The sequence below is a fragment of the Ricinus communis genome, chromosome 7, assembly GCF_019578655.1.
Source record: "Ricinus communis isolate WT05 ecotype wild-type chromosome 7, ASM1957865v1, whole genome shotgun sequence".
Lineage (NCBI taxonomy): Eukaryota > Viridiplantae > Streptophyta > Magnoliopsida > Malpighiales > Euphorbiaceae > Ricinus > Ricinus communis.
Window position 1 is genome coordinate 25,904,826 of NC_063262.1, and position 26,737 is coordinate 25,931,562.

General features: G+C 29.9%; 3 protein-coding genes and 1 non-coding gene across 4 annotated transcripts; 1 reads left to right on the forward strand and 3 right to left on the reverse strand.

Moving 5' to 3' along the window:
• Nucleotides 1-744: 744 nt before the first annotated feature.
• Nucleotides 745-2,335, reverse strand: LOC8262335 (agamous-like MADS-box protein AGL62). The gene is made up of 2 exons (XM_002532406.2): nucleotides 1,686-2,335; nucleotides 745-820 (listed from the first exon to the last, which is right to left on the reverse strand). The coding sequence occupies exons 1-2, from the start codon at nucleotides 2,333-2,335 to the stop codon at nucleotides 745-747; spliced, it is 726 nt and encodes a 241-aa protein (XP_002532452.2).
• A 3,817-nt stretch (nucleotides 2,336-6,152) lies between these two features.
• TRNAE-CUC lies at nucleotides 6,153-6,225 on the reverse strand. The gene has a single exon. It is a non-coding gene; the product is annotated as a tRNA-Glu (tRNA).
• Nucleotides 6,226-6,319: 94 nt separating this feature from the next.
• Nucleotides 6,320-8,955, forward strand: LOC8262340 (acyl-coenzyme A thioesterase 2, chloroplastic). Its single transcript, XM_002532407.4, has 5 exons — nucleotides 6,320-6,895; nucleotides 7,126-7,303; nucleotides 7,551-8,020; nucleotides 8,301-8,429; nucleotides 8,577-8,955. The coding sequence occupies exons 1-5, from the start codon at nucleotides 6,494-6,496 to the stop codon at nucleotides 8,754-8,756; spliced, it is 1,359 nt and encodes a 452-aa protein (XP_002532453.1). The 5' UTR covers nucleotides 6,320-6,493; the 3' UTR covers nucleotides 8,757-8,955.
• Nucleotides 8,956-9,088: 133 nt separating this feature from the next.
• LOC8262337 (formin-like protein 1) lies at nucleotides 9,089-14,393 on the reverse strand. Its single transcript, XM_002532408.4, has 4 exons — nucleotides 11,933-14,393; nucleotides 11,590-11,789; nucleotides 10,620-10,864; nucleotides 9,089-10,224 (listed from the first exon to the last, which is right to left on the reverse strand). Exons 1-4 carry the CDS (start codon nucleotides 14,104-14,106, stop codon nucleotides 9,421-9,423), a joined length of 3,423 nt encoding a protein of 1,140 aa, XP_002532454.1. The 5' UTR covers nucleotides 14,107-14,393; the 3' UTR covers nucleotides 9,089-9,420.
• Between the last annotated feature and the right edge of the window lie 12,344 nt (nucleotides 14,394-26,737).

Sequence of the window (26,737 nt, forward strand, 5' to 3'; positions counted from 1 at the left end):
TATCTGATGACAATAACATGTTATATATAATATATATATTTGACATTACCTAATACTTGACATGGATGCAAGCTTTAGTCTATATACGTAAGTTAGTGACCTAAAAGCATTTCGTTTAATACGTCTAATTAATTTTATTAACATCTGAGGATTTACTGGATAAATTAATAAGTTAGTCTCTTTCTACGTATAAATTAACTTTAATAACAATATAATTTTAAAGTATTGAAAATTTTATTAAGTGATTATTAATTATTAATATTATTATTACTTTTAAAATATCTGAAACTGTAGTATGGATTGCTATTTATTATTATTTTACAAATACAATAAAAGAAATTAAAATTTTGAAAATCTTGTTAAATTACCAAACTTGAATACACGCATTAAGCATTTATGCGTACAAATTCTTTTAGATTGGAAAATATTTATAAATAAAATAATAGTAATAACTTGTATAATACACGAATGAAAAGTTAATCATAATTAAATTTAGTTTAAATATATATGACAGAACACTATTTTATTTTGAGAATAGACAAAAAAAAAAAATTATTTATTATAAAAATTTAAAAATGCTAGTCATACAAATTTATAATTATCTAAAAGAATTCAATCATTGTCTTAGAGCTATGGAGTGTGAAAGACAAAGTCTAGTTTGAAGTTGGAGTTTGTCTGAGCACACAAGACAGAGTGTCGTACGAGCTTTTGTTAGCATCATGCGAGAGAAAAGAAGGTAATACTTCAGTCGCCTCCACAAAGTCTTGGAGGGAAGGCATTAACCTTTAGAACAAGAGCAATGAAGGCGCGATCCATCAACCTAATAACCCAAAAGTCGCAGAAGTGGGTCACTCAATTGACAATCAGGATTCATGGCACCCTTTGCACGTCTTTATAGTTTATTGATTCGGGCTCAGACTAAATTGAGAAAAGATCTTGTCCCCGCCCCCCCTTTATAGAAAGTTGTAAGTACTATTGTGCCCCTATTTGAGTTGAGTAAAGGCCCTTTTCTAGTTAATTCTTTCGCGCGTCAGCTGCCAGAGCAAGTTGGGTTGGAGTATAGAGCCGTAAGCGCGATGGGGGGTGACAGAGGACGTGCTCGTACGGTTCATAGAAGGGTATGATCAACTCGTTGATTGTTGGGAACTTTCACTCTATATTCGAAATATACCTTTCTGGGAGCATTATGATCTGCAGCTCAAATGATCTTTTATGAACTCTCTATTGGTCTTATTCTTATTGTGCGCCTTGTGAGCGCGTTTGGATCCGCGAAGGCAATTGCTTGGATGTTCCCCTAACCCAATCGGGAAACGAACCGGAGGGAACCGCAACATGGGAAATATATTTATAAATAAATTAATAGTAATAACTTGTATAATACACGAATGAAAAGTTAATCATAATTAAATTTAGTTTTAAATATATGTGACAAAACACTTTTCTATTTTGAGAATAGATAAAAAAAACTTTTTTTATTTGTTCTAAAAAATTTAAAAATACTAGTCATACAAATTTATAATTATCTAATATATATATATAGAAATTATTATTAATGTTAATCATAACAATTAAACCTTCCAAATAATCATCCCTCAAGCAAACATCTCTGTTAATCTTATTTCATGTTTCCATAAGGTAGGATCATTATATCATAATCAAATCTCTAAATAATTAAAGCAAATTACCCATCAAACTTCAGAAAAGGCCCATCTCCAAAACCAAAACCTAAATCACTGGTACCAACACCGTAACCCAAATTATTTTGATTATTATTAACAATATGATGATTATTACCAATCATCATCAGCTCATTAGCCCTAATCCCGACGTTTCTCTTCAACTCCTTCAAAGCTTTCGCATACTCTTCCAGCTCTTCCACACCCATATCATCAACAGGTTCATCCCACCAAAACCCTCCATTCACATTACTTTCCCTGACCTTTTTCCACTCTTCAACCATTGCCAAACACTTCTTCTCTTCTTCAAGCTCCTTCATTGCATCCTCATACTCTTTATTCCATTGTTGCACTCGTGGGCTATCGCTAGTTACAGTCTGTGCCGTATCTTCTTTAGCATCAGGATTTCCTTCATTTAGATAGCGATCGAGCACAGTTTCAACGTTAGGATGGCCAAATGCAAACACCTTTTTGCCTGGAGAGAAAGCAAGAACAGCAACTTGTGCACCACAAAGGAGACTCAGTTCACTTGCTTTCTTGAATAGACCGGCACGGCGTTTCGAGAAGGTAACTTGAAGATTGCTCTTCCCTTCAATGGGTTTGATCTCAATCTTTTGGCGGCCTTTGGTTCTCTTCTGGTGGTTCTTTATGATAACCATGGTGACTAGTGAAGAATGTGAGTGGAAAATTGAGAAGGGTTACTAGGTTAATGTATATGTATTATTAGAGATGGAAGAATGGGAGATTCAGATGGCATGTGAATGAGTTATAGTCTTGGATATGTTCTGATGAATAATTCATGTAGAGTTGACAAAAATCAGCCCCAGGAAAAATGGATATTAATTAAGGTTTGCCTTATTAGTAGAAGGGAAAATCCTGAGATTTCTTTGTCAATGTGAGAAACTAAGATGGCAGCTCACTATGATTTAGGAGAAGCTTCAGGAATTAGTCTAGTTGTTTTTAGGTTTATCATTGACCTAGTTAAGAATGTGATCGATTAGGAAACATTGATTTGAAATTTAAAACTATAAGGAAAAAAGAAATCTTTTTTATTTAAAGAAAAAAAAAAGGTAGGAAAGGAAGGAATTGAAATTGAAAGCTTGGATCCCTTGTGTAATTTCTAGGTTTTATCTCCCAAAGAAATCAGTAATTTTAAGATAAAATAACAAAGAACAAAAGCTCACTTTAGTTCTGCAAAATTCGACACATGTAAGCCCATCAAATCGTAAAAGGAAATTTATTGTTTTATATTTTTATGAAGCTAAATTAAAAAAAATTGAAATGGCATCTTAGAAATACTTTAACTTATTAGTATGTTACAATCTATATTCCTTATAGATATATTTTTAAGGTTAGATTAGTTTTATTACTCTAAATATATTATAATTTAATAGAGGCGTAATATTTATTACAAAAATGATATAGAAATAAAGCATATACTATTTTGATATATCTAATTAATATAGTATGTTAAAAACTAAGTTTTAGAAAATGGATATAATATCAAAAAAATTATTATATTGAAATGAAAAAAGAGACTCATAAGTTTCAAAAAAATCATCGGTATACACAAATTAAAAAATATAAAAACAACTTTAAAGATTGAATTATTATATTAAATCAATTTACATAAATAATTTATTTAGCCATAAGCTTTTAATTTTACATAATATATTATTTTAAATTATATATAATTATTACTATGTGGAAACATATTTAAAAGATTATAATTTACTATAATTTATATAGAGTATATTTTATGTTTAGATGACATAAATTAGGAATAATAGTTTTGATGATTATAGAGATTATTTTTATATATAATATAAGTATAGAGTTTTACCATATGAATAAAAATTATGTAAAGAATAATTTTTGATTAAATTTGTTAGATAGTGAACTTAAAAAGGAGCCAAATATCGTGCGTTTTTTTTAGCATATAAAGTTGTGAGTTTATAAGGTCCTAAAGATCATATATTTACTTGTTATATTGGAAATGAGGAATTCTATGGTTGTTTTGTTTTAAATAAAATAAGTGTACTTTATTTTAATCTATTAATAAAGCAATAACAATTAATTTTTGTTGATATAATTCTTTTTTAAAAAGATTTGGTAACCTAAATTAACATAAAGTAGTTTAAAAAGTTTATACATTTTTCAAATGTACGAAAAGATAAGTTTAATTTGTAAAAAAATATGAAAAAAATAATTGTCACTTTTTCTTAATTCAGCAATAAATTTTATAATTACGAAAAGATTTAATACTTTTTGTAAATTTACTAATTTTTCGTAAATTATTAAATTTTGTAAAAATTATTATTTTTCTGTAATATCTTCACACCTAGTTTCACTTACGAAGAATTAATATAATTTATAAAAGATATGAAGATGATTGTCTTTTTTGTAATTTAGCAATAAGTTTCACGATTATGTAAAATTTAATTCTTTTATAAATTTATCAATTTTTTTGTAAATCATTAAATTTTATAAAATATTTATTTTTTCATAATATCATTCATTTTTTCACAACTAATAACATTTATGAAAAATTAGTATAATTTAAAAAAATATAAAAAGAATTATCACTTTTCATAATTTAGCAATATATTTTATGATTACGAAAAGAATTTAGTAATTTTCGTAAATTTTTTAATTCTTTTGTAATTAAATTTCTTCAAACTAATCATTTTTTCACAAGTAATTACATTTACAAAAATATTAGTATAATTTTTGAAAATGGTAAAATATTATTTACCCCTTATGATTTGGCATAATATATGACTCAATCCCTGCATTTTTTCTATTATATTAAAATCTCATTGAGTTCTAATAAAACTAACTACTACCCCATTCCTTGTTAATTTTGGTAATTTAATGTTACAATTTGATTTTTTAACTTATTATCAAGTATCAAACTCTTCCAAGATTAATTTTATTATGAGATTAGAGTAAAATCTTATTTTTAGTACAAGTTAATTTTAGTGTAATTAAAATAATAAATTTTACTTGTTTATATTTTTTATTTCTTTTAATATAATCTAATTCTAAGAAAATTTAAGTGTATTAAAAATCTTTATTTTTTATTTTATGTTATTAATTTACTATGTAGTTTAGTCTTAAATTTTTAATAAAATAAATACTTACAAGCTATAATTTCTATTCGATACTAAAATAAAAATATATTAAAAATAAATAATTTATTTATATTAATCTCATTTGAATAGTTGATAAAAGAATTCATTTTAATATACAAGATTAACATATAATCTCTTCATTGATAATAAATTTGTCAACTTGGTGTGTCTAGATTATTTTACTAAATTAAGACATGATAATTTAATTTAAATTTTAATTTTTCATATAGTATAACTATAATAAATAATAAAAATAATAATAAAATAATATTTTTAACTATAAATGTTTATTTTATATTAATAATTAAGATTAAATTATATAGTAATTTAATAATATTATTGCAAATATAAGTAGTTTTAAAATATTTAAATTGTTCGAATTAAATTGTATTAAAAATAAAAAAATTAGAGCAAGAAAAAGAATATTAAATTTATTATTTTAATTAGGCACTAAAACTAATTTGTACTAATAATAAGATTTTATTCTAATTTGATAATAAAATTAATTTTGGACGAATTTGATATTTAATAATAAATTTAAGGATCAAATTATAATCTTAAAATCACAAGTTTAGTTCTTTAACTAATACAGAAGATGATAGTAGTTAATTTTATTAAAATTTTTATATAAAAAAAAAATACAAGGGTTGACTCATATATTAGACCAAACCACATGAAGTAAATAGTATTTAACCTTTTAGAGAAAATATGAAAAGGATTGTCACTTTTTGTAATTTAGCAATATATTTTACGATTACGAAAATATTTAGTATCTTTCGTAAAGTTGTCAGTTTTTTTATAAATTATTAAATTTTACTAAAGTAATTATTTTTTTATAATATCATTATTTTTTTGTAATTATTCATTTTATGTGTAAAAGTAAAAAAATAAATGAATCAATAGATTGCTAGTAATCTTTGTTTATAGAATTTAATAGATAAAATTTAAATAAATTAAATATCAATGATATTTAAAATAAAGTAAAATAAGTTTATTTTAAATAAATTTTCAATGAAAGTATCATTGGAAATTAAATTCTAATGAAAATAAATAATACTTATCCGAAAAAAAATTAAAAGTAAAAAATAAATAAAATTTAAATAAATTTTCATAGAAAGTATTATTGGAAATTAAATAGAAAGCACCATTGGAAATTAAAATAATACTTATCCAAAAAAAAGAAATTAAAAGTAAAAAATGGATAAAATTTAAACAAATTAAATATAAATAAAATTTTCATAGAAAGCACTATTGGAAATTAAATAGAAAGCACCGTTGAAAATTAAACTCTAATCAAAATAGATAATACTTACCTGAAAAAAGGAAATTAAAATTAAAATATTTCCGTTGCCGGGAATCGAACCCAGGTCTTTCGGGTGAGAGCCGAATATCCTAACCAACTAGACTACAACGGAATGCTTATTGTTAAGCACGCTTTTTCATATATGTAGTCTTATTAATTACTTTATTATTACAGTTCCCACATGTATGGAATGTTACTCACCCACCAAATAACTACCTCTAGTTTTGTACTTTCCAATGCTACTCGGTTGATTCAACAGAACAAAGCTCTCTCTCTCGCTCTCGCACTCGTCTAAGCTTTCATCTTTTGATCATAGTCTAATTTCTTCATCATTTCCACAAATATACCCATAAAATTCCAATTCCAATTCCCACAAAACCATGGAATTTAATTCCTCCTCACCCAAAACAATCCCAGTAGTTTCAACTTTTGCCAATCCTTTCGACAACAACAATTCCTCTCCTCTTCTCCAAGTCAACGACAATTCTCATCAAACTAGAAAGCCAATAGCTTTATGGCCAGGAATGTACCATTCACCAGTTACAAATGCTTTGTGGGAAGCCAGGTCTAAAATCTTTGAAAGACTCCTTGACCCACCTAAAGATGCTCCTCCACAAAGTGAATTGCTTACTAAAACTCCAAAACAAAGCCGTACCAGCATTTTGTATAACTTTTCTTCTGATTATATTCTTAGAGAACAGTATAGAGATCCTTGGAATGAAGTTAGGATTGGGAAATTGCTTGAAGATCTTGATGCTTTAGCTGGCACCATTTCTGTCAAGGTACTATCTTTCATTTCTTTTCTTTAATTTCTTTCTTTTTTGGCCCTCACTAAAATCTGGGTTTTTATTGGAAGTTAATTATACGAATTGGGTTTTAATGAATTTTTTTATTTTTCAGTAGTATGGTATATAATGGCCATGGTGCATTTTATGCATCTTTTAGTTGTAAGTAGTTTGTTTTGTGGTTGAAAGCTGTTCCTTTATTGATTATCTGTATGTGTGTGCATTAGCATTGTTCTGATGATGATAGCACAACAAGACCACTGTTGCTGGTCACTGCTTCTGTTGACAAGATAGTTCTGAAGAAGCCAATCAGTGTTGACATTGATCTCAAAATTGTTGGTTCTGTCATATGGGTTGGCCGGTCATCAATCGAAATTCAATTGGATGTTATTCAGTTCACTGAAGGTATCTTTGATGTGCAAGTAGATGTGCTCTTTATAATTAAATTATATGTATTTTTTCTTATCTTCTGATATGTTATTTGTCAAGTTTATAAAGACTTAAACATTGTGTGGCTTTATATCCTTCTGAAGATGTAGCCCAAAATCATTTCCAGTGGAAAAAGAGAAGCACTAAAGCCGCACCCAATTAACTTGGGGAATAGGGCTTAATTGAGTTGATTTGCGTATAAAGACTTAATATTGTTTTGCAGAAGGCTCTGATGCTCCGGACTCAGTAGCTCTGACTGCAAACTTCATATTTGTGGCTCGTGACTCCAAGACAGGGAAAGCTGCTCCAGTGAACCGGTTGTCACCTGAAACTGAAGAAGAAAAGCTGCTTTTTGAAGAAGCTGAAGCTAGGAGTAAACTGAGGAAAAGAAAGAGAGTGGATGAGAGAAAGGAAAGTGAGACTGGAGAGGTCAATAGACTTGAAGCACTGCTTGCTGAGGGACGAATCTTCTGCGACATGCCAGCCTTAGCAGACCGAAACAGCATTCTTCTGAGGGATACCCGCCTCGAAAACTCTTTGATTTGCCAGCCACAGCAGAGGAACATTCACGGCCGAATCTTTGGAGGGTTTTTGATGCATCGCGCATTTGAATTAGCTTTCTCAACTGCTTACGCATTTGCTGGACTGGTCCCATACTTTCTAGAAGTTGATCATGTTGATTTTTTAAGACCAGTGAGTACCACCATATATTTTTCTCTATCCCTTTTCACTAGTTAGCATTAACTCGATTGTGATTGCTTCTCTCAAATGAAGTATTTGCATGTATTGTCAGTGACCATATATGTCTTTAACTTTTGCATTGTAGATAGTCGTACTGTTGTAGTAGGTGTGTGCATTTTGGGTGGGGAGGGGAGTTGGGAGAAATTGAATTAGCAGATTGCAGAAGATGCACATTTAAAGCACAGTCCCATAATATAAAAGTTCACATCAAATATACATGTTTGATGAACAGGTGGACGTAGGAGACTTCCTGCGGTTGAAGTCATGTGTTCTATACACAGAACTTGAAAATCCCGAGCAGCCTTTGATTAACATTGAAGTTGTTGCTCATGTTACCAGACCTGAGCTGAGATCCAGTGAGGTGAGTCTCTGCACACTGCTCTCTTAAATATAAACTGTTAAAAGAATGATCCGCAGTCGGACGGTTCCTAAAATGTGGTTCTTTGTTTGATATTTTCCTATCTATTTATTTGCACGCTCTTGTTTGTGTTCGTCTGCTTTGAAACAGGTATCAAATACATTTTACTTCACATTCACTGTTCGTTCCGAGGCTAAAGCCATGAAGAACGGATTTAGGATACGCAACGTGGTTCCAGCAACAGAGGAAGAAGCCCGTCGCATCTTAGAACGTATAGATGCAGAGACCTTGCAGTCAAGCAAGACATTCCCCAAAAAGAATATCTCCTAACTGTTGAAGGGATAGTAGAAAGACTAATATCATAACCTGAAACACCTTCTGTTTATTAGAGAAAGAGACAATATTGACTACCTGCTTAAAATAATTGTACTATTGATACCACAGGTAGATGAAATAGCCTGCCTCCAGATTATATCTGTTTGTGCAACTGCCTATGTCGAAATATAGTGATTGTATTTGTTTATTGGAACAACAGAATCCAAAAATATAATTGCTGTCGTATAGAAAGGAACATATTAAACCATGATTGCTTGCTGAAAAGAAGGAGCCGATTGCTTACTGCAATGGAAGCATAATGAGATGAGAATTTCTGGACAACAAAGTGAAAAATATGCATAAATTCTTCTATATAACAGGAGAAGCCTATAGTTAAGAGCTTTACTTTCTATGTAACTAGACAGAGTTCCTATTATCAAAGTCTTTGACAGGCTACTGCAACATTCATGATCCCACCCATTTCAGTATTCTGCATTATGCCTCCCAAAGATCTCTGTATATGCTATCTATAAGACAACAGCAATCCCAAAACTTTATACAAATATTGGAAAAGAAACAAAAGAAATAAATTACATGAATCAGGCAGGCAACCACGATCAAACCCCAGCTGGCCCAAATTACCAGCCTGAAGTAGTTTCAGGCTAAATCCCACAAAAATTTAACCTGATCCACTCTCATCATCCGAAGAACTATACTGCTTCTTTGCATCGTGTCCAACAACAGCCTGTGCCAGCATCGGATTTACTGGAATTGGAAATTTATGGGCAGAACTGACTATGGTTCGCTCATTTATCATACCAACTTCTTTGCAGACCCGGTCAAGAACACCTAGAAAATCCCTGACCACCATGAAGATTCTGAATGGGTGAGCTTCTTCTTTGGCTGAATTACCATGAAAGTATTCTGTGATCTCCTTCACTAGAGACAAGGCAACACTTTCATGGGCTTGAATCCTTATGATCTCCTCCTCAGCCATTTTCATGAATCTTTCCATTGCTTCTGAGAATTTCTGGCTGCTTTCATCTAACCCCATGGTTTCATTTAATCTCACAACCTCATTGATATTCTCAATGCCTTTAGAAAGTTTGGAGACATCACTGCTAAGCACATCAGAATCCATAGCAGCTGCTTTCTTCACATTGGTAAGCTCTGAACTTAAACCAGAAACAACTTGCAGCCCAAGCTTCCTACACTTAGCATCTTCACTTGAGGTTGAATTTGGAGTTTGGTTGAGCCCTGAAAGACGGGCGCCTTCAGTTCTTATAATTTCCTGTACAACAAAATGCAAGAGTGTGGTCTTTCCATCTGCACCCTTGACATCAACAAGCTTGAGTAACGTGTCAAGCTTGAAGGCATGGGCATCACCGCGGTTAGTGCCAACATTCATGCGGTTCCCTGTCTTGAGCACAGCTTCTAGAAGTTTCAAAAACATCCGACTATTTCGTAGTTCTTCACAGGCAGCCTGTGAAAAGGTAAAATATGTGAGACGCACGTGGAGTGAAATTGACAAGTAAATAGATCCACTACAGAGATCAGCTTCGACAAACAATAATGTCAGATTGCATGGATCTATGTAGTAACTCTCCCCAGCACTGGCTATTTGTGCCAACCTCCCAGTACACACTGGCGGCGTGGCAATGGCTAAAGCATTATGCCATTCAACAGCCATCATTTTTAAGCTCAAGCAGGAATTCTATTAAGTACTTGAATAAAAAATGATTTCTATCTATATGTTTTTGACTGTTTAGGAATAATCAAGTTCAAAGGAAATCATCATTCAACAACATTTGATTTTACCACAAGCATAGTAACAGCGAAAGGGAATCCAAGATAAAGGAAAGAAAGATTTGTATTTACCTCTAAAGTTTCAAAAGACCTTTTCAGGTACTCAACCTCAGACTCAAAATTGGTTATGTACAGCATTGCATCGACTCGCTTAAATGCAAAAGGTACATCAAGCACAGCCTTGAGAAATTTCTCAGCATGGCCAAGTTTTGTTGGTGAGTCATCTTTATATTCCTTTAGTTTACGCTCTTCTTCTTTGGTAGGTGCCATCTTCAATAAACTTTCCAGAAGTTCAGTTCCAAGCGTCTCAGTGTTGCCTGCACAAAGTGGCAATTATTTAGTTGCACAGTCCATTTCAAGGATAAACTTAGAGCATAAGTTCACTGCCAATTATAGATCCATTTATGTAGAAGGGCCTTTTTTAAAGGACCACATATCTTAATTAGAAAATAAAACTAGAGAGAACGAAAAACCTTCTAAAATTTCATAAAATTTAAGATGTCAAAGTAGGAAGATGTATCAGTCTTTGACAATGCCATGCTACCAACAATGTACTTACCTTAATCACTTGCTACATGTAAGCTATTGTTGACAGATAATAATAACATTAAAGTTGGAAAAAGTTTAACTGAATTATAACTTTGAAGTAGGATAAGATTCAACTGAAATTGATGGAAATGCCATATGTACTCAACATAAAAGCTACCCTCAATAACTGATATATCATTAGGTCAGTATATTAACTGCAAGCTACCATCATAAGCCCTAACTGAATACAGGAAAACTAGCTCATTATAGAGTACTTCCTGGGGCCAGAAGCAAACAAAAGGATATCCAATAATGAAAGTTGCAAACAAAGGCAAAAGAGACCCAGATAGTAAAATATTAGTTTTCCCAATATGTTCGAGCTACAGCATGGAATGATAATTTCAGGCATACATATGAGAAGTGACAAAAAGTTTTACATTTATAGAAACAGACTTATGGCACTAATATATGTAAGCACCTAAAGTATGACTGCCAACAGTAAATAAACAGTTACCTTCCAAAAGGGCTTCACAAACTTCCTCAATTGTCACATTGAGTGCCCTAAGCAAAATTGCTATATTCTGTGCCTTTTTGGGATCAAGTACCCTATTATCTTGGTTTAGTGATGGAACAACTGAACGTGGAGTTGTCTGGTTTGGCTTTTGATATGGAGTGTTTACAACAAACAAACTTTCCATCATCTCCTCATTCAATCTGCAAAAAAACCCATTTTATAGATCTAAATAGGAGATGCAGAGTATAGTCAAAGAAAGAAATCAACAGTTATCATATTAAATATAGGCAAGGTAAGTAGTGAGCGATAAAGGATTTAGTATGAGAAAGGATGTGTATCTTACTTAAAAGAGCTTGACCTGAGCTGATCCCAAACCATTTCACGATCAGAACTTGCTCTAACTTTATCCCAATGCAAAGGCTTTAATTTTGGCTTACTAGGAGTCTCCTCAAAGTCCTCAGTTGGTTTCGAACTTGGTGGCAATTCAATTGGAGATATCATTGATGATGTACCTTGTAATACAAAAGGCCTTGATGGTGGTATAAGTACTGGTGGCCTGGAAATCGATTGCCCTGTGGGTGTTGATGCAACTGGAGATTCCCAATGTCTTTGCTGTGCTGGTGGGGCGGGTGGTGAGTATCTTTGTTGCTGCAGAGGAGGCGGTGGTGGAGGAGGAGGTGGTGGTGGAGGAGGAGTGACAGAAATAGGCTGCTCTAACACACTGCTAATTTTTGCATTTAGACCAGAAGAAATCCTTGGTGATTCATCTGGACTAGCCTTTTCCAAACGTCTATCTGGTGATGAAGAAGCTGAAGACACTAAAGAAGACTTCTTACTTTGATCAGAAACATTTGAAATTCCGGGATAAACAAGTGGGTTATTGTCCAAAACTCTTCCTGGTGAAGGAGAAGCTGAAGACACATTTGAAATCCTGGGATAAAAAAGTGGGTTATTATCCAGAACTCTTCCTGGTGAAGGAGACGCTGAAGACACATTTGAAATTCTGGGATAGACAAGTGAGTTATTGTCCAAAACTCTTCCTGGTGAGGGAGAAGCAGAAGACAAGAAAGAAGAAGAAACATTTCGATCCAAATCATTTGATATTCTTGGAGATGGGATCTTTTCAGAAATTCTATCTGGCGATGTAGTAGCAGAAGAGAGATAAGGAGACCTGACATCTCGACCCAAAGCATTTGATATTCTAGGAGAAGAAGCAATTGATGTGTCAGGTGATGTAGAAGCAGAGGATAACACAGGGGACTTCGTATTCAATATCTTTGCTGGGGACAATGATGGAGACCGTGCATTTCGGTCCAAATCATTCAATATTCTTGGAGATGCATGTGCGCTATTCTCCAAACTTCTTTTGGGCGACGAAGAAGCTGAAGATAGTGAAGGTGACTGAACATTTCGCTCTAAATTAAATGTTATTCCATCTTGAGAGGAAGCAGATAAAGTAGATGGAGATTTTCGCTCATTTTGCAGAGGCATCAGTGGTGGTGATGCTGGTAGAGGTGAAGCAGCAGTAGCCTGAACGGCATTAGATTGTGGGGATTTTGGTCGTGGACTTAAACTTACTGGTGGAGATATACTTAGTGACTGAGAACGAGCTGGAGAACCTGAACTAGAACATGTATAAGAGCTTGAATCACTGCTCCTTGCATCAAAATCATCACCACCCACGGGAGCAAACACTCTTCTAGACCCCGATCCTGCACCACTTGAGCTTTCTCTACCTCCTAATGATCCTCTCGGAGAGTAAAATTCCTCATCCTCATCACCAGAACAACTCACTTCTCCATTTCCATAATTCTGCCTGGAACTCTGCTGCCTGTTAAGCGGTGGTAATGGGAGTAGCTCAGGCGAATCCATCTTCCGAGGATCCGGCCCAACATTACCATTCTCATGAGCTTCACTGATACTGTGGGAATTAACTAAAGTGCCCAGATAAAGAAACTCAGAGCTAGTGGAACTAGTTCTTGTTCTTAGCTTGCGACTAGCACTGATTTTTGCATCAGCATTTGTTTGATATAATCTATTACTGTTATCCGATCTATAAGCCTTGTCATCGGAAAATCCACTGTGGTGGTGTTGCCTACGGCGGGCGTAGTAAAAGATTATGAAACCCAAAACAGCAATAGCAGAAATAACAGCGGAGATAGCAACAGCGAGGAGTTTTTGGGATTTGGGTTTTGGAGAAGGGGATTGAGGAAGGATGAGAGAGGAGATGTTGGCAGGGAAAGAAGCAAATGTAGCAGGAGAAGGAGGCGGAGGAGGAGAAGGGTAAGAAGGGAAAAAAGGAGACTGATTAGGGGTAGTAGTGGAAAATGGGATTTTAGTAGGAGGAGTAGAAGGAGCAGGAGGAGGAGGAGGAGGAGGAGAAGGTGGTTCGGAAGGAGGAATGTTGTCAAGAGGAAAGAATGGCTGGTGTAGGATTCTGCGATTTGGGGTGGAGGATAAGAGGTTTGGAGGGAAGGATAAGATCAAGAATGTTATGAGCAAGAAGGAGCTGGGCATTGTGGTTAACTCAGCTCAGCTCAGCTCAGTCCAGTTGTTTCAGTGGAAGAAAGAATCAATGGCAGTGGTAGTGTGTGTGTAAATTGAGTGGGGACTTGTTCTTTTCTTTTCTTCCACTTTTTGTTTTTCCAGGAAAGAAAGTGAAAGGAGAAAAGAAAATGGGAAAGGGTTGAATGAGAAGAAGAAGAAGAAGAAAGGAAGGAAGGAAGGAAGGAAGGGGAGGGTGCATCCAGCTAAGATTCTGCTGGTGGGTTGTGTTAGGGAAGTAGTTGATCAGTGTTGCACTTATGTCTGTTTTGCTTTGCGAGAGTCAATATTATTTGCATATTTTATTTTATTTACGCAAAAGGTACCATATTTTTTAGCTAAAGTTTAATTAAATCCTTTAATTCTAAAATGGCACGATTATATTTTCAAAATTTAAAAATAAAATAATAATATTTTATAGCTATTTTTTTTAATGATGATGGTGCTGATTTTTTTTTGTTAAAATAAAAAAAATATTATCACTTTATGCTTTTTACCTACTAAAAACACAGAGTTACTGGATGTAAAAAAGTAAAATTAAAAAGAACTAAAATAATTTTTTTAATATTTAATATTAACCGAATCTCATGTAATCAAACAGTGAAATAAACAAAGCTAATTTCAAAAAAATATAATTATTTTATGTTTTTCAAACTTTAGAGGTGTAATTGAAAGACTTTAAAGTTTATGGGTTTAATTGTATTTTAACAGAAACTCAACTTTAGTGGTATGCTGAGGGGTGCAGTAGATGAGAGGAGGGTTTGGTCAGGTTTAAGAAAGGAGGAGGGGGCTGGAACTGTGTGCATAAGTATGAATGTAGATCATGAGATGAGAGATGGGTCCATATTTTTGGCATATGGGACGCATGAGTGGAAAGAAATCGGTTATGGACCCATGTGCAATTTTGGTCCTTATTCTAGGGACCCACCCTTGTGACTTCTTTGTATGAACCATTATTGGGTGGTGCCAATGCAATGCAGCCTCACTCAACTCAAGACACCCCTCAATATTTGCTATCTCCATTTTTTATATTACATTTAAGTCTAATTTATGTCAAATGGTTGATTACCATTTCATGGAAATAGATTAGCCACTAAGACTTGATGCCATAATTGATAAAAGTGATAAATCAAGTAATACTGATTTAAATTTAGTATTATTTCCCCCTATTTAATTAAGTTCAGAAAAAGATCGGTTAGGCTATCACCTTATTGGCTTTAATATTGATCTTATTAATTATACAGTTATTCAAGGAAAACTGCTCTCCCGTCACAAAATAATAGTTCATCTTTTAATTTATATAAAATGAAAAAAATCAATTGCATATAGTAATATTTATAGTGTTAATCAAATGGAAAAATACAAATATCATATACCTTTATTTATATAAAAATAAATAAATACAATAATATTCATATTTTCTTTTTATATTTCACTATGGTTAGAGTATTTAATTGCTAAATATAATTAAAACAAACAATAAGTGATGATAATAATAATAATAATAATAATAATAATAATAATAATAATAATAAATCATCAAAAGAAAACCAATTAATAAACTGAACTTGACTATTAAAAAGAAGATAAGGTATTGATTGATTAACCGGTAAAATAATTAGATTTAATTATGGTTAATTAAACTGTAATCACCCTTACTAAAAAAAGGAAACATGTATCTCAGTAGTATATTGGGTAATACACTAAATACAATATTTTAATCTCAATGATTATTCCTTAAAGTATTTATTAATTATTGTAAAAATGATTTTTAATTTTTTTTCTTGAATTTAATAATATGTTTTGGAACCTTTACAATTTAGTCCTAAAAGGATTTTGAGATTATGTATAATATTATTGATAAGCCTTATAAAAGCAACTATCTAATATTTATTATATCACATCACACAGAAAAGGAGAAAAGCAAAAGAAAATTGGATTATCATTTCAAACACAATTTTAGTTTTGTATAAAACACACTTTTCATATTAAAAAAGTCTAATGAACCTCTCCTAATTGATAAAAGAAATAAATGGTAATGAACCTCTATTAGTAATAGTATTGATGATTTGGATAATCAATAAATAATTATATATTATCCAAATAAATTGATTTTTTAGAGAAGCCCTCCCAAATGAGTTCAAAATGATAATGTGGTTATGGGAATTATGGTGTCCACCTGTAAGTATGGTATTCAACCCTTTGACCCCATTTCCACAGTGGCAGGAGGTGTGGTACCCAATTCAAAGTAATGACATTTCTTTCTATTTCTATTTTGATTCTTTTGAATGCTAAAACAAAAGTATGCTTAATCAATAAATTTAACTTATTAAAATTAAAATTAATATTAAAGTATCATATTAGAGTTTAAATTTTAGCAATTATATTCTAGATTTTGACAACAAATATAAAATATTAAATCTTTTTATAATTAAATTTAATATATTTATGTATCATGATATAATACAAAGTTTAGGACCAAGGAGTTCAACTTTTCACATTAGGGCACAAGGGTTTTTCTTTCTTTTTCCCCCTTTTTTTTAGTTTATGAGGGGACAAGGTAGACTAGTGTTTTGAAAATCAATATCTATTGGTTTAAAAGGGGGGGGGAAAAGCAGAAAGTTATTATGATTTTGCAAAATTCAATTCTTTTTCTATTGTTTTCTTTTTATACATATGCAAAATCAATTTTTTTCTACTACCAAACTTGAATTAGTAATTATCGTTAAACTATATATTGGTTCAAATTAAGGGAAAATAATTAAGAAGGATAAAAAAGAAAAAAAAAAAGGCAATTGACTAGCATGAATCATATTCTTCATTAATTTTTCATTTATATTTTGATAGTTTTTTCAAGTAATATTGTTATTTAAAACTTTTTTCCAATAATAAATGATGTTATTTAAAAAAAAATAGAAATAAAGGAACGGTAATGGGAATGGGTTAGAAGAAATTGGAGAGGGCAAAATGCAATAAGTACGTCTATTTATTCTTTCAAATATTTTTCTTTATACATTGCATACCTCACTAATCTGAAAAAGAAAATCATTCAAAAAGGATATATAATTGTGATTAGTCTTTATTTTAGAGTGGAATTCTGATATTAAATAGCAAATTATAAATTTTGACAATATAGAGTTACACATAAAATATATAAGCAAAATGTATATTTATATCTTAATTTTGGTCATTTAATCAGTTTAATATTCTAATTTTTAAATTAATTTAATAAATATCTAAACTTTTTTTAAAATATTTTTTGACATATTTTTTATTCAATACATCTATATGTATTATATAAAAATATTTAAATATCATCAAAAAATAACATTTAGATATATTAAGTTAAATTGAGTGTTAAATATATTTATATATTAAAAAAATCAGATATTTATTAAATTAAATTTAAAATTGAAGTATTAAATTAATTAATTGTTATAAATTCAAGAAAATAAATATATATATTTAGGCAAATGCATAATTTAAAAAATCATATTATTAATGCATTAACATAAATATAATTTTAAATTGAATTTTATTTTAAGTTTGGATTTTCTTTTTCTTTATTGGTTTTACCAATTAAAAAGATTACAATATAGATAGTCTAATATAAGCTCATTTAATATCGTCTATTGATGTGTCTTTTTTAATACTTGCAAGTATTCCTATAGTAAGAGTAAGTTCATCATGAGGTCAATCTCTCAAGGAAGTCACCATGAGGTCAATCTCTCAAGGAAGTCACCATGAGGTCGATCTCTCAAGAAACCATGAGGCTACTTATTATAAAGTCTAATTATCAACACAAAACAATAAAAGTAAATCTAAACACTCTAAATCAGTATGTTTGAGAGGATAATATTTATAAAATAAAATAACTAAACAATAAATAAATATGCAATACAAATGCAATGCTTATGATATAAAACTATATGCTAAAGATAGTATTTAATCTAGCCATTTACTTAGTAATATCCTTGTTTTACTTTAAGCATAGATCTAATGAATAAGATGGTGATGTGCCTTTTTTCCTAAGTCACTCAAACTAAAGATGCAACCTAGGTTTCTTATACCAACATAGATTAAAATAAAGATGATGTTTTTAATATTTTTAAACCTAAAGATTTTCATAATAATTACTATTGCTAAATTAATATGATGGTTAACTAATAATAATAATTAAAACTAATAAAGATATAAAGATAAAGAAATCATTCATTAAATAAATAAATAACAAGGTTCAGTAAAGAGATTAAACTAAACACTTAGAAAAACTAGCCTAACATATTTAATTCAATGATCATGATATCAAATAGAAATACAAAAAGTAATAAAGTAAAAAGTTCTCTTTAGATTCAGAATTTCTTCAAGTAGAAAGAAGATTGGTCATTAGTCTCCACTTCTTGAAAAACTCCTTAGATTTTAAAAGAATAATGAAAACTAAAATTATATGTTTATGGAAAACTGTAAAAAATTATGGAGAAAATAATGATGGCAAGTGTAAAGAGCATATAGGAGAAAATTCCCCTCCCCTTCGTACTTCCTCATTTGTATTAGGTTTTGCAGAAATTTATATAGATAATAGTCCTCTCTATATAAATTTCCATAGGGATAAGTATACTAATATAAGTCTATCTAATAGATAAGACTTTAGGTATCTTAATCTCCACCAAATATTATCCCATAAATAATTCTTAATATAAATCCTAATAATTATACAAAATGACTAAAATGTCCCTTGGGCTTTGTAATTAGTAGTCCATGCGTCTTAATCTCGGGCTTTGATACAAATATGTCTCATTAAGCTTCTTTTAGCTTCATATTTTTCTGTTTTTGCTAATATTCTTAAAAATAGACAATTAAGGTTAAGTGAGGTAAAAACACATATTTTCACCATATTATATATAAAAAAATCATTAAAACTTTAAAATACCCTTAAATATCTATACATAATTTGGACCGATCATCTATATATTTCTATTTTATAAAAAAAATAATTTCATTTTGAAAATTCGAAAGTCGATTTGAATTTAAATTTTAATATTTTAAATAGATCTTTTAACCTCTTATATGTTAATTCATAATAAATTCAATCACTAATAATAATTAAAATTATATATCTAATTAAAAACACGATAAATAAAATTTAATAAATAATTGTATTGAGTTTAACCAATGATAATACCAAAAGACAAAGAAAAAAAGAATAAAATAAAATGTGCAAGTCCACGAAGAACATGTGAAGAGATTGAGGAGCACCCACCGACACTTCATATATCATAAACTTTAGTTGAATATTTTTATTTCATTAATAAATAAAATAAAAGAAAAAGAAAACAATTTCCAATTCTTACAGCAATATATGACCAAACGAACAAGTACATTTAAATAGGAATAAGCATTGTGACTTCCAAACTTTGGGAATATGAACAAGTGTACGACTACTTGTTCATTTCTAGGACCTTTTGGGACCCAATTCCACATGTATTTTTGGGTTATTTTATTTCTGTTTACTTGTCCTTTTGTGGGGTCACTATTCTTTTTTATTAATATTTTTAGATCAACCTCAAGTAGTTTTCTTTAATTAACAAAAATACAATAAGATTTAACTAAAAATGGCTGGCTTATTAAAAATTTACTTTTATTAATGATAAATAACGACTATTTCAATTGGATAGTTTATAGCTTATTAATATAAATAACCTACTCATGGGAAGGTATACTTATAACTTATTAATACAAATAATCTATTTATTGGAAAGTATATTTTCTAAAAAGTCGGAAGTTAGTTTTGAGAATTAGAAATTAAAAATATATAATTTTTACTATTTATTACATATTTTAAAAGTAATTTTTATAATAAAAATAATATTTATTTTTTAAAATATTTAAATAAAAATATATTAGTCAATCAAATTCTACTATTTCTCATAAAAATTTTATTATCATACAAGTCAAATAAAATTAAAAAATTTATTTTCGAAAAGGTGTTATTTTTTTTCTTTACTTAATATATATTAAAGGAGTTCTAAATCTAGATCGAATACAATAAAGTAAATAAAAAATAATAATAGATGCATGGACTTAACCGTTGGATAAGAATAATATAAATAAAGTATTTTCATCACACAAGGATATGGAAGTAGTGCACATTCGTAGAAAACAATCCCTTTGTTATAAATTATAGTGTGCACAGTCCATATAATTAAAACAATTATTAGAATAAAGGGGACAATAATTCATGGTAAATGATGGTATTATAATTGCTAAGAAGATTTAACCATGAGGGATTTTTTGGGCTTGATGTCATTAGTTAATGGTATATTATTCGACCGACAACACTATATTATAAAAAACATGTTGCTATGTGATCAATACATTATGTCTCACTTTATTATATACTTTTTTTTTTTTTTTTTAAATGTCTGTTTGAGTCAAATTTTACATCAGCCAATGGCCTTGTTTAACACGCTTAGGTGTGAAGTGTGAAATTTATTGTTGGAAATTAAATAAAATAAAATAATTCACTCTTGGTATTATTGGTACTTGTAGTGGGTAGATTTGAGTTGGGATTAAATAAATCAAAGTTAAATAGGAATAATAGTAGAGGAGAAGATCTTAATCCATGTTTGTAGTTTAAACATCTTTTTCTTTCTTTTAAGGGATTAAGAAAAGATATAAGATATGTAGTTAGATTAAATTTCTCAAATAGTATTTTATTATTTATATTGGATATATGAATAAAAAATATATTTAAAATATTTTATATTAATTAAACTAACTCTAAATATTAAATTAAAAAGGGTTATAAATATTAGAGTATTCCTACTACTGTTCTTTATATTAAAAAATATAATTTCTATAATAAAAGACATCGTAAAAATATTTAAATATAAAAAATAAAATATTTACATTAGAATTTTTATAATTTATTTTTTATTTTATTTTTATTTTTATAAGTACTAATAATTTTAATTTTTACTAATAAAAAATAAAAATTATAAATATTAATTAATTAAATATGTACAAGTTTATAATGCATATATTATATAATCTCTAATGTATTTTTTATTTTTTAAATATAAAATAGAAAATTAGTCCGACTCTCTACATATGAAGAGCAGAATTTTACTCTCTATTTTATATTTAATAAATATATTGTAAAATTCTATACACTTAATTAATTAATTAATTAATACTTAGTGATTCTTTTTCTTATTACAAATTTTTTTGAAAAAAAAATTAAAATTATTAATAGTTATAAAAATAAAAATAATAAAAATACATCAGATTTAAATGAAATATTTTACTTTTATATATAAATATTTTTTAAAATATTATTTACTATAAAAACACGGTTGAAAATGCTGTTACAATGGTCCATCAAATCTTCTAATGGTCTCAACTAAACACTCTTACATACTTCTTTCTTCTGTCACATTAATTGTCTCTTTGATTTTGATATCGAAAGTACAAAGTTCCACCACTCTTGTATTGGTCTCAAACTCTTCCTTCTTCTTCCTCTTCTTCTTCTTCTTCTTCTTCTTCTTCCGTCGCTCTCTCATTCTTTTGGTAGAATTAACTGAAAAGCTGGTGCTTGCGTCCCTGACTCTTGCAATGTTTTACTAAATAAACGAATTTTACAATCCCCCCAATGAACCTTCAGTCTGGTGGACTTGTCAGGACTAAGACTCTTCTGAAACCAAGTTTTTTTTATTTTAATTTATGAATTTTCTTTGTATTTGTTTTAATGAATACCAAATGCAACAACCTCCATTTCTTTTTCTTTAAAAAAGAATGTAGTTGTTTTATGGTTCAACCTCAAGAATTCGGTGAAATCAAATTTCATTGTGAAATAAATAATTCCTCAAATTTCTTTCAATGTAAAAAGAATTTTAAGGAGTAAATTGTCGTACTAGTATTAATTCTTTGCCACTTTGCCACTTTCTTTTAATTGGTACTAATTTCTTTAATTTTTTTTTATTACCTGTTCTACTATTTTTATCTCATTCGACGATACTAAAATGAAATCTAATTAAAATTTACTGATTTGACAGCCGATTGTCTAATTAAGCATGCCACCAATATTCCACATTAGCAAGTGGGTCCAATGTACCAAATTTCCTCCAATTGATTTTAATTTAACCCTAATTTACATTGTATTCACTCTCTCTCATTGTATAGATATCTTCTTCCCTTCTTTTGATTTTCATAAGTTTCAGATATTTGAGTCATCTGATTTCACAAGTTTGTTTCTCATTTTCTTCTTGTTTTAAGGTTTCATAAAGTGGAGCATTTATAATCTTTGACAACCATAAACTCAAGACTCTACTGCAGATAGAAAGAAGTGTGGTAAATTTCAAGAAGAAGATAGAAAGCAAGACAATTTCTCGTTCGTAATCAAGAGCAGTCTTGGTAGTCTTAAGTTCCTGCTCATAATCAAAAGCAACATAGGCAAGTTTCTCCTTTAAGTCACAGACAATTTCCCATTAGGCAGTGGTGGTGAACATGTACCCTCTCTGTAAGAATCTACATCAAAGCATCAATAAGATCACATTCAACAAGATCCAGGTGGAGAATGGCACGTGGGAAAGCATAACCTTCGTAAATTGGCACAATGTAACTTCCATCATCACCAGAATCAAGCACGATACTTATTGAAAATGAAAAGCCATTCAGTAAAACCAACCATTTAAATAACAATAGAAGATGGAAATCAGAACTCCCTAAACTTGATGTTCGCCTGAAAGGGAAAGACGTGTGGTAAATTTGTGGCTTGGGATTTTATTTACAATAGGGTTAATTAGATTTTAATTTGGAGAAATTTTGTACATTAGACCCACTTCCTTATTAGCCTTAGTGTGTATTGACATGGGAGTGCTTATGTGGTTAAAAAATAAGAAATAAATATATCTGGTTGCCACCTACCATCAATTGGTCATAAATTGATTAATTGCACTAAATTGATAAAAAAAATAAATTAAAGTGTTGATACTAAAAAGAAACAAATTGAAGGTTTGGTATCAATTGGAAGCAAGTAGTAAAGAATTGGTACTACCATAATAATTTACCTAAATTTCAAATTGAACGAGAAAATTTTAGATATATTCAATCTATCACGTTATGTCATTCGTAGATAAATTAAATTAAATATTGATATATCACATTTTTGTTAAGTATTACATTTGCATTGGTTGATATATTTATTACCATTATATACTCATAATGAAAAATCTACCAATATAAATAGAATAACTAATAGATAATATCACATTTCACTATATAATTAATTTTTTATACATATAACATAATAAACAGAAATTACCTAAAAATTTCTTAAAATTGACCGCCATACAATTTTATTTTTCTCCAATTTATAAATTGAGAACCGGCAACATTAACAGCAGCACCCTTAAAGCATAAACACAAGTGACCAATGAAAGGAAATAAAGAGACCATTGTAATGAAAGAAAGTGAAGATATTCATAGTACCATTGAATACATATCACGCGAGACTCCTCCAGTCCAGGCTTTGATTAAAGTGTTATCACCATTTTCCATTAATCACTAGTATTAGCATTTAGCACACCTTTTCATTTCTTCAACTTTTCTTATTTCTTATACTATTAGCTTTCTAACATTAACTTTGATATTTATGCAACCAAATTCTCATTCTTTAGACCTTTTTAAAACTTAGAATACTACAAAAGCCTCTTCAAAGTGAGGTCTCCACCTACATTTTCTTTCTTTTTCTAAAGCATGAAGGGTAAAGACTCCCCCTTTCTTGTCTTGTTCTTTATGCTTTCTCTATTAATCAATTTCCTGCTCTTTTGGACATCATAATGAAGCCTTAACTTAAAGAATGCAAATAAAATAACCCCTCCATTGAAACCTAAGAGAATAGTTTAGAATTTCTAGTATATTCCCCCTGTGTAAAAGTTATTTGAACTTCAAGTTAAATTTTGACTAATACATTTTATATCAAAAAGTGAATTTTGGGACGTCTCTTGGTCCAGAATTATTATAGATTGTTTCATATATTTTTATTGTTTTTATTTTTTTTGGATTCTTGCAATTCTTAATATGATAGAGAATAATAATACACTTTTAATTTTTTTATAGAAGAAATTTTGATACCATATTGAGAAAATTGCTCAATCTAAGAGCTCGATATTATAAGCAAAGACTCTTAAGAATAACTTTGATCCTATTTCTAAAGCTGCATGCATGCACTTGATATGTAGAATATATAAAATGAGAATCACTGAGATAGTATACAACCAAATGAAAGTTCCAAAACTGGGATGATACCGACATTGCTTTCAGGAAGGAAAAGTTTTTTTTATTGATTTATTAAATAGATAAGTAATATATATATACATGCTGGTGTTTTATATTTTGATATTGAATGATTGATATTTGTTTTATTTTTTAAAATTAATTAATATATATTAATTTTTTATCAGAGATGAAAACATACCCTAAACATATATAAGAAGTCTTGATTACACTATAACATCAAGGAACATATCTTTTTTTAAATAGACAACTATGGATTCCACACTTTAAATGGCAAACGAGAAATTAATCCCGTAAAAAATGAAAAGAAATCTCAAACTCGATACTTTTACTTTCAAAGATAAAAATATTTAAAAATCAGGGTATGCCTGGATTGGTAAGTTAACATCTTCTAGCTTGATAGTGGAGCGTTGGAATCTATAATTGGTTTCGCACTATTTCACCCTCTACCTCTATCTCTAGGTTTCAGTAAATTATGATATAGCATCTTGTAGGAGCCAACTTTTTTGATACCCGTAAAAGAAAGATAGAAAAGAGAGAAGAAAAAATGAAACAAAAGGAAGCGACAAAAGTCCAAATAATGTCTTCTTGGACTATGGCATTAATCTTATAATGATTCATTCCTTTAGCAATAAGCCAGTATTGTGGCATGCTACCAACCTGTTTGTGTAAACAATTTTGGGATTTTCTTAAATGGTTTATCAATTAGACAAGGAAAGTGGCCCCTTAAGTTTAGACTATTTTTTTTTGTTTAATCAAATATCTAGTTTGGAGCTTATCGATTAGAATTCTTAGTAAAACACTGCTCAAGGTTCAAATTCGATCTTAATTAAATCTCATCTGCACATTTTTAAATGTCTAGAGTGATTTTAATCGTAATGGTAATTTTGGAAATAATTTCTTTAAAATTTCTATATCTAAAAAAAGCCCTTAAACTTGACAAGTTAGTTAGTTAGATATTTGTCTTTAAAAGCGAAAATCCATTGTTGAAGCACATTAAAATTAGTGTGTTGCTTTTCTTGATTCCCTGTTTATGAGTTGTTATTTTTGTTTGTGTGTGGCATGCTACATGGGTTGTTTTCTAATAGAATGTCTCCATAGAGACCTTGTTTCTCTTGTCCAATTAATTCCTTAGTATCATAACCAACATTATTGGCCAATCATATGTTGTTCTCTTCTGTGCTTATGATTATTATAATGGTAGTACGTAATAGTTACCACAGCATAATTTTCACATTTCATATATGTAAACCAAGTAAAGAATGTCCAAGGAAAAACAACAAATACCCAAAGTTAACAATCACTGTTATTTTAAGAACGGACATAAGAATTCAAACGTTAAAAGAAAAAGAAAATTGTAATATTATTTTTGTCTAAAAAGAGGTTACTGGGAGAAGCAATCTATGATTTGCTTCATGAAGGTCTATTAGGCTATGATTGGTGCATAAGACCCATAAGAGAAGAAGGTAATAATACTTCACCAAAATAGATAATAATTGATAGATACATCTAAACTAAAACAAATGGATAGATGAAATGTGGTAGCTATAGTAAGGAGTAATGATTGTCTTGACCGTTTATTCGTCACTTTTGCTAAATTAATCATTCAAGTCCCCTCTTCTTCACATGGGTAACAACTATGCTCTTTCTTTCTTTTTATAATGCACCATGCACTACCCAAAGACCCTCCTATTTGTTTTTCTTTCCCTTTTTCCTTTTATGCATTTGCTTCCATTTTTTTTTTGTTTGTCTTTACGTGGTGTTCTTGAAGTTTCAGTAGATGGGTATGCTGCCTTTTTAGGAGGCATTTTCTTAAATAAAATGTGCCATCTGCTGTAACATTTATATATGATTTTTGGGTCCTAAGAACTTTCCATCCCTGGAAGGGTTCATTAGTCTAGTGTTTACTTACCCTTTCCCAGTACAAATAATATATTTATATATGTATCAAGCCGCAGGCATATGGACAAAAATTTCTTTTAGGCATTGCTCTGGAGAATTTGGAACTCTGGAATCTGTACAGTTGTAGTTGTGCTGCATGCATAATAATTAGGATATATCTTATGTTTTTAAATTATTAATTAGGCAGATAATCGATTTCTTTTTTATTTTCTTCTTGTGGTCATTACTGGCCACATTTTCTAGATTTGTCTTTTGCTTCAAATTTTCACTAAACTTTTTTCTTTTTTTCGGGTGTCTGTGTGTATGTGTAAGAAAAGTACTGAACTACAGAAAGAACACCCTTTTGCTGCTCATAACTAATAATAAGCTTTATGTTTCCATTGAGGTTGTTTATCTCTAGAAATGA